The sequence below is a fragment of the Aulostomus chinensis genome, chromosome 6, assembly GCF_037954235.1.
Source record: "Aulostomus chinensis isolate RoL2024-O1b breed Wild chromosome 6, RoL_Achi_v1.0, whole genome shotgun sequence".
NCBI lineage: Eukaryota > Metazoa > Chordata > Actinopteri > Syngnathiformes > Aulostomidae > Aulostomus > Aulostomus chinensis.
In genome coordinates, this window is record NC_141325.1 from 25,301,872 (window position 1) to 25,319,277 (window position 17,406).

At 39.9% G+C, this 17,406-nt stretch overlaps 1 protein-coding gene across 4 annotated transcripts; it reads right to left on the minus strand.

Annotated features, from left to right (window-relative positions):
• Positions 1 to 2,430: 2,430 nt before the first annotated feature.
• Positions 2,431 to 16,819, minus strand: LOC147260543 (tetraspanin-15). Of its 4 annotated transcripts, XM_086207160.1 has the most exons (10): positions 16,516 to 16,819; positions 12,286 to 12,471; positions 11,388 to 11,462; positions 11,139 to 11,234; positions 10,220 to 10,333; positions 8,199 to 8,249; positions 6,398 to 6,514; positions 5,720 to 5,885; positions 5,433 to 5,505; positions 3,758 to 3,892 (listed from the first exon to the last, which is right to left on the minus strand). In XM_086207160.1, the coding sequence occupies exons 1-9, from the start codon at positions 16,600 to 16,602 to the stop codon at positions 5,456 to 5,458; spliced, it is 942 nt and encodes a 313-aa protein (XP_086063286.1). In that variant the 5' UTR covers positions 16,603 to 16,819; the 3' UTR covers positions 3,758 to 3,892; positions 5,433 to 5,455. The 4 variants fall into 4 exon arrangements, with proteins under 4 accessions (XP_086063284.1, XP_086063286.1, XP_086063285.1 ...); XM_086207159.1 differs by lacking the exon at positions 3,758 to 3,892 and having other exon boundaries at positions 4,724 to 5,505; XM_086207162.1 differs by lacking the exon at positions 3,758 to 3,892 and having other exon boundaries at positions 5,448 to 5,505; positions 5,699 to 5,885.
• Positions 16,820 to 17,406: the final 587 nt, after the last annotated feature.

Here is a 17,406-nt window from a genome sequence, read left to right on the forward strand (position 1 = left end):
GGTACCCCATGTTCTGCATTGTAAATTAAATATATATGTAAATTATGTTGTTTTATCCCCAACATAATTCTGGTTTCATACACAAATGTCTTCATCAATATCATGTTCTGTTAAATAATTAAGCCTATTTAAACAAACACAGACTTCTACTCAGCCAACAGAAAGAAGGCAGATGCCCGTAAAACGGGTGGTGGCCCAGCACCACCACCTCTAACTGAGGCAGAGGAGCTGGACCTAAGCTAGAGTGTCGGAAGGCCAGTGGCTGAGGGAGTTCATCCTTAGAACCCAACCCCCAAGACACCAGTGCCTTCATAAAATGTAATATGGCTCTCTCTCTCTCTCTCTCTCTCTCTCTCTCTCTCTCTCTCTCTCTCTCTCTCTCTCTCTCTCTCTCTCTCTCTATATATATATATATGACGTGAAAGCATGACTACGACTGGTGATGTTGCAAATGTAAGGACGGAGGAGGTTGTGTATGTAGACGATGGACTGTGATGTGAAACGGTACCGATACTGTCTGGAAATGCAAGAACGTCTATGCGCGGTCTGATCACCATCTCCTGACGAATATTTAATTCTCTGCGCAGCAATGCTGCACCTTTGTACACACACACACACACACACACACACACACACACACACACACACACACACACACACACAGATATATATACGCCTTGATATGCAGCATATGGCTACCTTTTTGCCTACAAGTATGTACTGCTGCCTTCTGCAATGAATGCTCAGAGCTATTTTCCAAGAATCCTGTTCATTGTAAGGGCTATTATTATTACTATGAGTTCTGTAAGAGCACTCTTAGCAACAAGTTCTCCAGCGTCTAAGTGCAGAAACTGTGTGTATTTGTGTGTGTGTGCCTATGTGTGTTTCCTATCCTGATTGACAGTAAAATTCATCTCCACGTTATCATAATCACTGCTCGTTTGGATGTATGCACGTCCCGCTCTCCACTCAGGCCTTTCCATTCCCATAATCATTCCTCTCCCCGCTGTCCTTCTCTCCTCATCATCAGGAAGGAAGAGAGGTGAGGAATGAAAGAGAATAGTATGAAGAGAGAGAGCTGGTTGCATTCACATGCTTGGGATTGAATCGCCATGTTAATGAGGAAGAGTGTGAAACAGGACATACAAGAGGAGGTGGAGAACAAGACCCACTTTTACAGATGTACCTGGAAATCTGGCTAATTTGTGTCTATCAATCAGTGTGAATTATTGTATTTGGTTTTTTTCTGCCACAGTTGCTGTCACCATGGTGAAAAGTAACCAAATACGTTTTCCCAAGCTACGATATATTTCTGCCTCTCTACAGTTCACGTAAAATACTGTACTCAAAGTTATTTTTACATTAAGATTATACTTTATAGTGGTGGTGCAGTGGTCAGCACTGTGGCCTCACAGCAAGAAGGTTCCGGGTTCGAGTCCCGGCTCGGGCACGGGATCTTTCTGTGTGGTGTTTGCATGTTCTCCTTGTGCCTGTGTGGGTTCTCTCTGGTACTCCAGCTTCCTCCCACCACCCAAAGACATCAAGAGGGGACGAGGCTGATTGATACTCTAAATTGACCGTAGGTATGAATGTGAGTGTGAATGGTTGTCTGTCTATATGTGTTGGCCCTGCGACGGACTGGAGACCTGTCCAGGGTGAACCCCGCCTCTCGCCTGTTGATGCTGGGATAGGCTCCAGCTCCCCCGCGACCCTTAATGTAGGAATAAGGGGAAGACAATGGATGGATGGATTATACTTTATAATACTACATCATAATAGGTGATACCACAGGGACCTTGACCTCATCCATGAATCCAATGGATGTTTGTGCTATATTTGGAGAAGTATTCAAGGTATTTAAAAGAGCATCCTTCTGTTGGTGGAAATATGCTTCCTTATCAGTCCTCCCCGGGCCAGACCAGATGATAGATATCACTGTCTGACTCCTGTATGTGTGCACCAGGGGCTTCAATTCTAAAATAAAAAAAAAATAAAATGTATCTGTAAAATATTTTAAATAATATATTAAATAAATGTAAAATGTAGGAATTCTACCTTCTACAGTCAAGTTTACCTCTCGCTGTCACGTTAAAAGACTATTAGTGTGCATTAGTGTTCATGCGGTTTAGCACACTTTCTTCTTGTCTCCGGGGAGGAGAGAAGCCCAAAGACAACTTCAGCTTTGGAGAAGTCCGGGAGTACTTTGATGTCCGTTCAAAATAATTCACACTTCGTTGCCTCATAATTTTTGCATGTTCCATATTACTTTGAGACAAAATTTTTGTTTACTTCATTTAAAACTCACTTTGAGGGGTTATAACATGTGTTAATGTACATAACCTAAAAAAAACTTCATTTCATGTAGTATAATAGATGTTGTACTGTTTTTATTGAGATCAAGTCATGTACTCCACTATGCAACAATTGTAAAGTACAAAAATTGTTACAGTAGGATTAAATAAAATTAGAACAATGCACATTAATCACCATATCATCATAATGCCTCAATGTAAACATGCCTGGGTTAAAACTATCATTATATCTCATCTCCTCCATTAACGGTGAGTTAAAAACAGGCAGTAGCAGAAAATGGTCTCCTGAGGCAGTCTGTCTTTCTGTTTGCAGCAGAGATTCATGGTGTTTAATATGTTTCTGTGCCCACACAGTCACAAAAAAAAGAACAACCAGTCTGACATAAAAATCAGTAGACAAATTCAGCTTTATTGACAAGAACAGTAGTGCTGATACAAGGCAGGAGCTAGGGGGAAGCTCAAACAGTACTCAGATACAAAAAAACTGTCATAGAATTGCTTTTGACTGGTTTTGTAGTCTGGATAATCCCTATAGCTGTTCCCTTAAAAGATGGAAGGAATAAAAAGTTGAATTTAAAAATGGAATCGACTTAAACCCCCCTGCATGGAAACTGAGTTTTTTTTTCTTTTTTTCCTTTTATAACTTACTTCATATACAGTACAAAACATGCATCCCATGTTATTCCACAACTGTCAGTCATAATGTACACTAATCTGCACAAATTCAAACTGAAATCATGAGAAGAAAAAATGACACAGATTTTACACATCCGTCACAGACGCAAGACTTACTTGGCTATTCCTATTTCTCAGACACTGAAAAACTGATTTTCAAGCTACCATTACTTTATACACAACATAGTACCATCCTCTGACTACTGGGCTATTGTCAAAACAGCCTGAGGTAAGCTTTAGCACATGAGACATAGCTCAATTTCAAAGGCTAAAAAAATTAAATAAGATGTGATCGAATACCAAAAATCCTTGAATATCAACCGCCACAAAGAAGACAAAAACATTTGCATTAAAAAGCCAATGTCGCAGGTTGTTCTTTCTTTTAGTGTAAACAAATTCACCGACAAAGTGCCAAAGTACTTTTGATCCCTTCAGCTGACCACAATTTTGATCCAATAACAGATAGTTTCAACCTTTAGTAGTGCAACACAACTCCAACAAATGCAATGTTTACAATGACAGAAATAAAAGGCAAAACCCAAAAGGCAAGAAAGGGCAAAAAAGACCCTTCAGTGTTCCCTTTTCTGCTTTCGGCCTACGTCCACTTCATCCAGCCCAGTGGCTGATCTGGACTGCTGCAGTTCTCGGAGTTGAGCATGTGTGCGAGGCGGCTGCTTCTTGAGCTTCTCCAGGTGAATGTCAATGGGGTCCAGCTCAGGCTCGGAGGCAGGGATGGGCAGGTAACCGCCATCCCTGGGCAGGCACATACACCACCCAGCGCCAGCTAGGTCCAGCTCGCTGTACTCAAACTCGCCCCTCTTCAGCTTGAAGTCCACCATGTCAGGGGACTCGCTCATTTCAACCAGCAGGTTCCAGAAGACGCAGCTCAGGACGATGCCCAGCAGCTGCAGGGAGATGTGGGCACATGCTCATATAAATGCAATAAAATGTCACTCAAGTTATAAAATGTGACAAAACCCAGCCAGATATTGAACATATTGGTTTTCTTTTACTAACTTTATCCAGAAACAATTTAAATGTCAGTGCACTTCAACCAGAGACCTCACAAATAGACGTATGATTTTATACTGAAATCAGTAAATGTTAACGGTTTACTTTGCTTGCACATCCCTAAAAACTCAAAAGTAAAGCACAGCAGGACAGAAACTTCCTCCTCATAGTTGCCAGTACCAGAGAGGTTGGAGGTTCAGATCACTGTTGTTTCACTCTACTGCTCAAATTGAACTCATGATATCTTCCACATGCCTCATTGATAGTTTCACATACAGCAGATCGATCACGCTGATAACATATGGTGCAGCAGTTTGTGTAGAAGTTAAATAGAATTGTTGCCACTGTTTCGCGCTGGGGGGGCGCGACGAGATGAAGCACATCATCCACGTGGAGGTGGGTATCCCCAGGATGATTCTCCGCTGGAAGATGCCGTTTTGTGTGCTTGTTTTAAGAGAACACGTGATTCAAGCTGTGAGTGAGTGAGTGAGTGACAAGCAAATCAATGCACTTCACCCAGCTCTACAGTGAGTGAAATAATAGAAAGTCAAATAAATCAATGAATTGTCAGCGTCTAAACCACCATCACCACTCTATACCATGGGTCTACGTTATATACCATCTGTTCTTAGACAACATTAATTGTATGAAATCTTGTGCACACATGAATCCAAGCACATTTCCTTCATACAATTAGTGCAAAGTTGAGTGCACATGCAGGAGCCCCCCCCCCCCCCCCCCATCTCTTCTGTGACAGACAAGTTACTAAAAATAGGCCTTGCACATGGGCCTCCCCTCCCTTCCTGATCAGGAGAGACTGAGATGCTGAGGACTAGGAAGAAAATGCTACCTGGCATGAATGGTTAAAGATAAAACAACGAGGGTGAGTGTGAACGCGAGGTTGTCAATGTGTTGGGTCAGAGAACCACGGTCATGAACTAAAGAAGAAAGGGTCCGATTCGGAGGTGGAGGTGAAGCGGAGGACAACTGGCGGGGCCTAAGTTCAAAAAGCAACATAACTTTAGAAACCACATCAAGACATTTCTGTTCTCACTGAGCTTCTTTGTCTCACATTATGAAGTCGGCGTTCTGACAGCAGAATCAGACCAACCTCAGCTAATTACCATAAACCAATTCTGTGTAATTTCACTTCAGTAATTTGAAACTTTAATGTCAGAAATGGTTATTTTCCTGCCCCTGTGTCTCGTATCTCTAATGTAATGTGCATCATGACAATTTCGCATCACACACTGGGGCACTTCCATATTTTGAGCCAGTATTTTTTTATTGTGCATCATGCACTCTCTCTTCATCTAAAGAGCAAAGATGACTTACAGTGGTTTTTAGTTTTATTTAGTTTTTATGTCAGTGTGTGCGGGGGATGCTTCAGAGTACTTATAGAAACCAGCTCTTACTGCAAATGTACTTATGTACCTGCTAACAGGTAAATGAGCCCATCACCACATAGCTGGCACGGAGCAGCTCCTATCTGGGGTGGATGACAAGCCTGTAATTATCACGGGCAAAACAAATAAATGAATCTAGTTAGATGTTTTCATGTCTCCTAATAGGACCTAAGCTGTGACAGTTATTCGTGGCAGCTTTGCGCCTTGCACAGGATTTTACATCCACATACCTAATTGCACACTCGTGGATGTGTTAATGTTTCAAATCACTTAGAGGATTGATTATTTTCAAACCTCACTGTTTTGCAGCATCACCTCTACGTGTCACCTGCCAGACATGAAAGGTTGCAACGGTCTCACCATCATCCACTCTTGGTAACTCGGAATGTGGAAGAGGGTGTAAGCCAGGTTTTTGGGCATACACACCTTCGGTGGATGAGGCCCCTGGTCTGTTAATGAAGTTCCAGACTGGAAAAAAAAACTACACAAATAAATGGACCAAATATCTTGCAGCTTGTGTAAAAATGACTGTGATTAGTCCTCTGAGCCAGTTGTAGCAGGTCTCATATTACAGATCCCGAGAATAATTGAGGGTTAAAAAAGTCAGAATGTGTGTTAGAACAAATGTAGGTATAAGGACATTTCATGAATGGAGCCCAAAGATTGGAAGACAGATTCCAAACCCATCAAGCAGAAAAGTAATGAGAGCGAGTCAAATAGTAAAGTTTTTAAAAGGAAGAAAAAACTTCCCCGGACAATATCAAGAATTCCAGAAGTGCTGGTGCTCCCTGCATGAAGCTCTTCTAATGCAGCACAGAACCTAGAGATGATTGGCAAGGCAGCTCTATGAGGTTGAATGTTAAAATGCAGACCAGCTCTCACAAAACGTTCTCAGTTCAAAAATCAAGGCTGAATAAGAGGTGCACTTGGTTGGAAAGAGGGTTTCAAACACAGTTGAGCTGCAGCGAGTTGGTGCCCTGAGTTTTAAATTACCTGTGGCAGCCCAATGGCGCAGCAGAGTGCAATGGTTATTCCAATGTTGTCACTCATCCAGAGGTTGACAGCGTGGATGCAGCCTCGCACGTAGATCACCTCATGCAGGGTTTCACGCTGATTCACAAACCAGAGGGAGAGTAAACTTTCCATTTCAAGCTGAGTATTTATACTCTATAAAGAAACTTTAAAACTCTGAAAGTGTCACCCCCCCCCCCACACACACACACACACAAACACAGGAGAAGGTCTGGTAATTAGGTAGCATGAGGCAGATGAAAAAGCTGGTCAGCTTAAATCTAACTTGTGATGAGAGGCAGTCTTCATTTGCAACAACAAAACGAGTAAAAAAAAAAACACGTCACATCATCCTACAAGTGGCAGTATGATGAGTGCAGAAATACAGTTTAATGACAAACTGGCTTCCATAATTTTGTTATGAATCACTTTTTGCATAAAAAAAATATAAATATATGACAGGAATAAAAGTAAGTCTAGCTCCTCACCAATAAATGCATCGTGCGTATCCTAATAAATGGTTCGACACATTTCCCTTCTTCATTAAACATTTACAAAGCAGATTTAATTACATCCGCATTTCAAAAAGTGTGTATCACATTGCTGACATTCTTGTGTGTGCACACTGAAGCAAATACATAAATATTGCTCCAGAGTACCAAAAGTGATTTTTGTTTTTGTTTTTTTAAATTTGGGGCAATTATTATTAGTATTTAATAGTAACTTCTCTACCAATACATTTACAATTGAGCTTTAGTTTATTTATTCATGTAGCATCCAGTTATGACCTCCGCAGGAGGACTAATTAATGAATCAAAACTGGTCTTCCATGATTTCTGCAAAGGGGAAATAAAAGACAAAATTCTAAAATTTGCCAAACAACTTCAAATTGTGGATTATCGTTGAATTTGTCAATATATGGGGGCAATTTATAAAGAAGCTACAGCCTACACCTCTACTGTGAGTGTCTTTATGGCTGCGCTGCTTCTGTCCTTGTCTGCTGGCAGATGGCAACTCAGCCCTGCCTCCGTACGTACACACACACACACACACACACACACACACACACACACATATCCAAGAGGTCCTTCTTACTTTTTCCATTTATTATGTGAATCTCCAATGTGACAACAGGATGGAATGTTTGTTGTTGTTATAACTCTATTGAGGAACTTGGACGAATCCAAAGAAATTACAAAAAAATTCAGATTCAAGTATTGAAATTCTTTATCCATTTTAGTTTGTGGGGCTTTTCTTGTTCCCAAATTGTTCTACATTCCTGTTTGTATGTAGCAAGAAGTAAACTTTTGTTGCCCAATATGAAGTACCTTTTAGAAAAAGTTTTATTTGAAGTTTCAACTTTAACAATTTAAGTTTCGATGACAAACTTTTTTATAGGATTTTGGAACAAAAAAAGTCCAGATTTTCCAAGTTTTTAGCTCGCTGCATTAACCAAAATAGATGTTCCCTGTCGAGTAACTTAATCTAAAAATGTTCACAATAATTACCAGAAAATCTGCCCTCTCAAATAAAAAAGACCATTTATATGGTGAAATGTTGCTTAAACTCATTTCTGCCATCTGATAATGACCTAAAACACTGATGCTACTTAGGAAGATTAATGATGATGAAAGCAAAGATCGTCCAGATATTGTACTTCCTCGCATGATAACAAATGAACAGATCCTAAACTGGTTTGGTCTCATCTTCACTGTATAATCCATCTGGGATTGGTAACTAATCCAGATTAAAACCCATACACAAAAGCAGCCCTTTGTCTTACCTGCTTATTTATAGTCTGGTGACCACATAGAGTGTTTACGACCTCTCCTACCTGTGGAAAGACCCCACATTGACAGAGTTAGTAAGGAGCTTCTGAGCTGAAATGATGAGAGACTAAACCAGGGGACATCCAGAGTGTGACAGCACAACGCTCCTCACCAGGGGATGTACCTGTCCCCTGCCTGCCAGAGCGTGAACTCACATGTTAGCAACAAGGCTGTAGTCCTGACAGGTAGCAACTGATAACAGAAGAAATCTAGCCAATGTCCTATAACAAACTCCTCTATCTCTGCACTCTGTGTGTGTGAGTGTGTGTGTGTGTGTGTGAGAGAGAGCGAGAGAGAGTGAGTGAGTATTGGACCATTCTGCCATTCATTTCTCCAGCATGGCTACACTGCTTCCACTGACAATATCAGTGCTTGGAGGTGAGGGAGGGGGCTGATGTTAGACATATGGAGCACAGTGATGCCCCCTAGGGTCCACCATTTCATTTAAAGAGAACTCCATATAGAGACAGCCATACTGTTTTAAATTACAACATGTCTCCTGTTAGCAGGACAGACTTAGAGACACTGAGTGTGTCGAGCCTCCCTCAAAAATGAACAGACACAGGCAGGCTGAGAATGGAGCATTTGTCATTTCAACTGGTGTAAGCATCATTTAGCGCTGACTAAAAAATTAAGAGCAGTTAGCATAATGATTTCTACAATCATAGCAGCTCTAATTTAGTTGATGCCGGACAGAAGTACTACCACAGATCAAACTCTATGTGTGTCAAACCCTGAGTTCACATTCAGTCATCGTCAGGAGCCGCGCCTCCCTACCACAGCCCCTTTAGACCTCATGCTCCCTATGGCTTGCACTACCTTTACAACCAAAGGTAAGTTTGCATCATTCTAGCTTTTTACCGGTAGAAAATATTTGAGAAGTGGGGCAAAGATCTACGTTGCTTTAACGAGAATCATTTTTTATCTTTCTGTCTGCTACAGAGGCAGAGAAATAATTAAAGTGTGGGAGTTGGGGTTGGGGGGGGGGGGCATGCAAATGTGTAGAAAAAGTAAAAAAAAAACATAATAGGGTCTTCGCCAGAAGTACCTTCTGGCTCAGGCCCTAAAAAGATTCCATGCTTGTCATGAGGGGACACTATTGGCCTTTTCAAAGATTTCAAGAGACGCACAAATTCATGTATGTATAAAATGTTTCTACCTCACAAAAAAACACTCTTCACTTTACAGATCATTTTGCCAGCCAGCAGCAGTGATGCGTATGCAGAATCGCTCGCATTATTTGCGTGCCAGGCAATTTCACATTATTTCACATTCTAACACTTCAAACTACACATTTGACCACACACAGCACGAGACTTTACAACCAGTACTAAAAAAGCTAACAGCAGGCATAATGGACTACAGATATTGTAACATTAATCAACATATAAGTATATTTCCTTAAAGATATAAAAAAATTAATGTGTAGCCAAACCTAAAGTAGAAAATGTAGTTAAGCATGGAAAGCATCCTCAATTATAAAAGTAAACAGCTATCAAAAAGTGCTGCGCAGTTGGAACAGATTTTCTTTTCTATTACAATCTGGCCTTCGAAAGATATCCTTCCTTCCTCGGGATAATGAATACAAAACGATACTGCATCAGGGTGGAATTTAAAAAGAGCAATTGGAGCAGTGGAGTTCAATTACTTCACACAGGACAAACGCTCAGTCTCAATTCCCTGATGGATGTGTGCTGTAGTCTGACATTGTGCATTTGACCAGTCGAAAACAAGAAGGAGAGTGTGGTGCGTTGTGTTGCCTGCTGGCAACTGAAGTGTAACTCACGTTGGGGAACATTAATAATATATAAGTCATAATTCTTACAAATTCTAAACATCAAGCGGGCAGAAGGTTTTACACATCAGAGACTACGTACAAGATGTCAGTCCCTCCATTGTGTAGTAACACAGGTACCTCAAGTAGATTTTTCTAGTGGGTTGATGTGGCATCTTGTATTTTGTATGTAGCACTCACCTTACGAACACAACAGGTATATGGAACCCCACATGCTAGTGGACCAGTGCCATTGCAGAAATGGTATTGGTTGACTCCCCAGTCCTTATACTCATCCCCGCCACAACAATAAAACTGTAGTAACATAAACAAAATTAAGTTGGACAAGTAAACAAATGATTTTTCTGTGCATGTCAATGTAGAGAGATCTGCTATGAGAAACGGGAGCTTGAGTAAAGCCTGCAGAGTTTCTGATTATCGTTTAAAAGTTTTGCACAGTGAAAATTCAATCAAAGTTCAAATGTTTCCTAAATACAACTCCATTTCTGTCATCATCGTTATCTCACCTTAACATTTTTATACCAGGCACGACACTGGCGGGGCAGAGAAGAGATTTTTACAGGCAGTAAAAAACAGGAGCAGAAGCCAGGAAGCATGATTTATAGTCATCTATACTGACACACATGACCATAAAAAACTCAGGATGCTTCATTAGAAAGTCTACAAACTGGAAAAAAGCTTATACGGTGACTATTTTCTATGCTCGTTAAATCCAAATAGTTTTGACATTAAATCAACCAGTGCAGGAGGCCAGTACACATCAGTGGAGCTACTATGGATCAGCTTCACTTAATATTCTAATGCTGCTGTTGCTTTTACCTTGGAGTTTTGCAGCTCTACAGGCCCGAGGATGTCCAAATAATAATGTATAACAATGTATTTGAGGTGTATTCTAAAGCGTCACTCTGTCTTTACAGGCAGGTGCCCAGAAGTGAGTAATTAAAAAAAAAAAAGGATATAAAGCAGGGCAAGGATGGTAGCCCAAAGCTAATTGATAGAATTCTTTTTAGTACTTTTATTAACAAACAAGGTTAAACACATAATTTTCACAATATTTAAACATTACTATTATTCATGTCACAATTGAACACATCACTACCTTTTGTTGAACATAATCCAGGATGTTTTTGAAGTCCAGATCATCATAGTAGTGTTTAATTCCTTCTCGTATACTGCTCTGAAATAAAGCAGACGTCTGGAAAGACACAAGCACGGAGGAGACGAGATCACTGTTATAAGTGATGAAGTAGAATGAAAATTGCAATGAAGTCGTCAGCCAATGCTGGCTGGAGGCTACTGTGAAGAGATAAGATAAGCAAATATACAGGTTGTGTGAGCAACAATTTACCTTCTTTTCAAAGATGAGCGCTGTGGTGAGAGCGATAGCCTGGAGAAGCAGCAGCACACAGAGAACACAGAGGAACTGTATAGGGACAAAGTCGAGAGTGCTAGCTTGTTACACTCCACCTCTCTTCTTCTGGATCAAACTACAACCGGGCCAGAGTCAAATTGCAATCTAGTTGATCACTGTCTTATGAGCTTCTTCGATTGCAAACTTTGGACAAATAATATTTCTCCAGTGAGATGTGTTGAAGGTTGGATGAGATGTTCTGTCGGGTGCTATAATAGTCTTAACAACAACAATGATCAGGCCATTCACATTGGAATCTGTCCTGGTACAAGTATCAGTACCTGAAACACGAGACTAGTACCAACCGGTTAGGCTGCATATGCTGAAAAATCTATTACCATAAAATACTTTATTTAGTTTATCTAAAAAATTTTGGATACCTTTCCAAGTCAAATATTTAATAAACAACAAAACATATATATATGGGGGGGGGGGGCAGCAAGGCTCTGAGGTACAGTTGCTGTCTAGCAACCGAAGGGTCACTGGTTCGATCCTCACATCCCCCAATGACCATGTCCAAGTGTCCTTGAACAAGATGCTGAACCCCGAATTGCTCCTGATGGCCCTGTGACAGACTAGCTACCTGCCCAGGGTGAACCCCGCCTCTCGCCCAGTGTCAGCTGGGATAGGCTTCAACCCCGACCCTTAACGGAAAATTGCTACAGAAAATAGATGGATGATTATTAAATATATAGTGTTTACACATATTTATACCCAGAAGCACCTGTCATAATAAATCTGTAAATAGACTTTTCCTTTCTTGAAATCTCATCATATCTCATGATCCAATTTGACACAAAGATATTCTATTGACATGCTCCGCCATCATGCTTACCATGTGCAGAAGGGTCTTGTTGTCTCTGAGGGATCCAACCATGCCCACCACAGACACGGTAAACATGACCAGGCCCAGCAGGATAAGCACCACAGCAGGAGCCAGGAAAAGACCCTCCAGTGTTCTATTCTTCTGCCTTTCCACTTCAGCATACACCCCCACACACAGCACACAGAGGCCCATCAACTAAGGGGATCAAGAACAAACAACTGAGTTTCTCAACTTTACATTCATCGACATGATATGACGACTGCCTGAAATAATAAGACTTTATAAAGCGTACTTTTTAAAGTTGCTTTGTTTTGTTTTCCACTTTCCATCTTTAATGCAATGCTTACAGCAGGCATGATGTTTTTGTATACAAAACCAAGAAGGCAGCATCGCCATGGGCCTCCTCCTGCTAAAGCCAGAGGGATTTTTATAACGGACGGGATTATTGCCTAAAATAAAAGACTGCGGTCAAAAAAGAAGCCTACGACACTTACACCTCATGTCCTTTACTGAGGAACATGACTGTTGCGATTTTGAAGCATAAATGCACTTGCTTGTGGAAAACTATGATTATGCTGGGTTTGCGCCTCGTCAGTTTTCAGCGGAATGATATTTTATGTCATTGAAAGCATCTGTAGTCGTGTCAAGCAACATTTAATACAAATACACCAAAAGGTTTTTCAAATCCACCTGTATGACACATTAATTGCTGTAGAGAAAAACGTTGAAGGTATTGAATTTCCTGAAAACAAAGTTGACATTGCAATTTTAATACCACGTTTTAGGACTTGTTGCTGCATCGCTCTGTAGAGCCTGGCTTTTCGCGGAATTTTAAAAGATCAAATACAGAAAAAGAATCAATCATAAGAAGCTTATTCAAAATTTGTTCAGACAACAAACATCTGAACTTCAACCCGACTGAAATGCAGACTAATGAATTTAATCTAACAATGCTCCACAGATACTGGCACTACATCCACTTACTGAAATGATGCAGTAAATGAAAAGCCTCTCCTCTTGCATGTCAGGAGGTTTAGACAGGATAAGCCCCAGACTGCTGATACGCTGTGCAACAAACCTGTGGCCACGGCAGCACAGTGAGTGACAAGCCAACACTAGATGATGGGCCATAGTTGTTTGGACTTTACTGAGTTGTGATTTTGTCGGTTCTACTGAAATGAAAAACACTAGCAAGTTGAAAAGAAGCGGGGCCTGACCAATATGTTTTTTTGTTTTTTTTTTTAGCACATACTGATTTTACAGGAGAAAAAAAAATCCAAAATTCCAGATCGGTGCAACCAACACAGTGATTTTTTTGCTGGCCTTAAAATAAAGATCCTTTCTGTGTTTATTGTGCACCAATATGACTATGGAAAGTTAGAAGGCTAATTCTTGAACAAATAATGGACTTTATCAAAAGATAATTAACATTGTCATTCATGAACATTTAGACGACCAAAATAAAAAAGTAAAATAAAGACGGTGGAGGTCCCGGAATGCTCTCTGCTGAAAAAAAGACGTTAAACCATTTTTGAATCACCAGAGGCATTATTTTTGGCATTTTATGTGTTGCAATTTTTTTTTTTATATCAGTGCACATTGGAAAATGTAAGGCTGATAAGATATATCTATGATAGGCCCAAATAATATATTGGTTGGCCCCTTAAAACGAGTTGTGTCTGGTTGACAGTGAGAAATCGACATCAGATTAATCAGTTAAATTGTTAGTTCTTCAGATTTTATTTTCAAAGCTAACAAAGTCTGATCTTTTTCAAGAGATGTTGACCAAATTAATACAGCAGGACTTTTAATGTAACTAATGTTATTAAAGTGCTGTATAAAGACAAGTACGGAACAGTGTTTTCCTCCCAGCTATTGATTTTCATTTAAAAACAGAGGCAATCAGCCTTGAGAGAGGGATTTGTCCTCATCATTTACTGCTCACAAGCATCCATAAAGCATGGAACGATACATTTGGCTCGGTTCCTACATGTCAGCAATTTCACTATCACTGCGGCATTAATTAGGACAGCAGCAGACTTCATAAAAATGGAACTGATATTTTCCTAAAGCGGAGATAAAATCTGCTCCATTACAGCAGTCAGGGATGTTCATCAGTGAGCGAATGGATCCTGATGAATGAGACTACGAGAAGGAGACTGTTCAAAGACCCAGGGACCAGGACCAACCCAGCACAGTAGGAGTCTGATTTACGATATGAATGGGTTTGGAGGTTTGCAATATTCTTTTACAACTGCAGGTGGAATGCAGTTTTACAGTATTTAAAGTACACCTGCATTTTTCTTTCAGTCAGAATTTAAATTAGATCGAACAAAATTAAACTTACAGCAGCAAATATAGGTTTAATTAAGTCTAAACTGTTAGTTCGGGGCCAAGAGAGTACTTGAGCTGAGCTGGACATCACGCTCCTAAATCACAGAGAGACTGCAGCAGAGAGGCGCTGATCAGATTAAAAGGAGTCCGGAGTGCTAATGGAATTAAACCACCTATGTTTTTTGTGTTATATTCACTAATGTACTTATCTTTCGCGTATATGTTCTTAGAAAATCACAGACTGATGGAGCAAATTGAACATTACATCCACAATGTCCCTAGAAATCAAAGAGGAGTCGTGGTGACATGGGTGAAGCATGATAAACCACAGGGGATTTATACTTGGGGTGGTGAAGGCTGAGGACGACTCTTTCTCTTTACTAGTTATTCTGGGAAGATGTTCATTTAATCTTTAAACATTTGAAAAGATTGCTAAACGGTAAACTGACCTCAATAAACAAAAACACGAAACCAAAGTTCTATGCTGATGTAGATCAAATTCCTGGTGGTGTGTGCAAACAGAAACAACCAAACTTTATCGAAGTCATTCACTTGCATCCATGGTTTTTAGTGCACACTGTAAAAGAATAGGGTTAGCGATCTAAATTGTGTATGTGCCTCACCCCCTGGCTTGCATAACATTTGGAAAATAACCCTCCTTTCTGGTTAGAATAAAATATAGCGTTGAATCAGGTTCTAATTTGATACCAACAAATCAAGGAAAGGCTCATAGTGTTAAGCAATTAATAGCAGTAATAACTGCCTCTTTTCATGTCACTTAAAAAAGTAAGTTTATTTTTCATTTTGTCTTTCTTTACATGAGACATTGACAATAAAATTTCGAAAACATTATTGGATACAGAGAAACATGACACAATTAATGAGCTTTATTGACTGCAATCCTGTTTTGTTTGTTCTCTTTTCAAAAATGTAATATACAATAAAAAAAAGGATGACAAAATCTAACATCTGTACTGTATACTGACTCATCTTCATGTTCCGAGCATTCCAGAATAGAGTATTTAGTCTACAATAATGCTGCATTAACATAAAGTACAATAAAATTGAAATCATCATCAAAATTGACCGGGACTAGTCAAGCAACAATCAAAGAGCTTTAAGATTGCTTTGATTTTCTGTCGGCAAAACACTGTACAAACATGCGCCTTTAACTGGATCCAACGCCCTGCACCACCGTGCTGTTTGTTAGCCGGTGAGCGCTGTGTTATTAAGGCAAATAAAATGAATAATGCCTCAGAGCACGGCTTCATAACAAGACTGCCCACTGGCCATGAATTCGTCACAGATCAGAGGTTTAATAATGATGCATCGTGTCTACAGTAATGACATTTGCCTTGCGAGCTAATCATTCACCTGCTAGCTAGTACCCACAGAAACAGGTACCAAATCCCATTGGCAAATAGGGCGAGTTTATGTTGCATTCCCCACCACACATACACATTGTTTCACAATTCATATGCTTACGGTACCATGTTATTGTAAATACGGAATGTCTGATATCCAAAACAGAGCGGTTTACTTAAATAAAATTGCAGCAATACGTCGTCTGTCAGTGGGAGCCCAAATCAGGCGACGTTAGCTTGAATGTGATGCTAATCTAGTTGGTAAAAATAAAGTGTAGCCCAAAGAATGGCAGTTCACGTTATCAGAATATGCCGAATTGTACAATAATTTATATTGATATGCTACAATCCTGAAGTTTTACCCTATAAGAAATCAGTTTATACCTGGAACGTATAGAATATAAAGATAGGGTTTTCCGAATGAGGTTCTTCTCGGTGATGCTTTTGGGTGGCTCGCGTTGATTGCTATCAAATCCACCGTTGAGAAGACCTTTATCTTGCATACTTAATGCTCATGTAAATAAAATGATTGTGAACTTACCGAAAACAGCATTGAATAGATATTTAAGGTGAATTTGATGAAGTAGTAGAAGTGGTTGGTTTTCCTCAGTTCAGAATAGGGAGGCATGGCTGCGTGAGGGAACCTTGCTAGCTATCCTTCGTTGAGTTCATGCAATATCAACTTATTGTTAAGGAAAAATTAAACGTTTTTGGTAAAACGTATTACGCGTTAATGCGACCTATCTGGATTTTATATCTATAGTAGCTTTCATTTCTCACACTCTATTGTGGGTAGCCACCGAAACAAATCCACTTCCGTGCGGCCGGCGAGAGCACGCTTTGTTTTGACTACATTCTTAAAGGGGCAGTGCAGAAAATTGCTGTTTCATTAGAACGACGGGTTTGTGGCTGATTTCATTGATTGTGCTGACTTCACTTCTTTTTATGCGTTTAAAATGTCATAAAAAAAAGTATTTTTAAAATGAGTCCTAAGTACCACAAAGTCATGGGACAAAAAGAACAAACTTACCCAGCAGAAGAAATACGTAAACAAATCCACAGTATATGTACTAAGTGTGTTAAAACGTCAAACCATAATGACTCCTCAATAAAGAAATTGATCTAAAGTAGCAATAACAGTTGTAAGAGAAAGGTGGTTTTAGAAGAAATACAATACCTGGATTATTCATTCATTCTTTCACATTACCTGAAACCCACAATTCAAAAGCCTTACAGCAAAAATATGTAAGTATTACCATACTTAAATGAAAGAGAAAAGATTATTTCAAAAGTAAATACAGAGGTAACTCAAGGCACCTGCAGTGTATGACCTCAAGTGCACAGCTAATCTTTGCTCTTGCCTCAGGTTGCATCAGTTGTTGCTACGACTTGTTGGATATATTTGGTCAACTTATGACATTACTGCTGCATC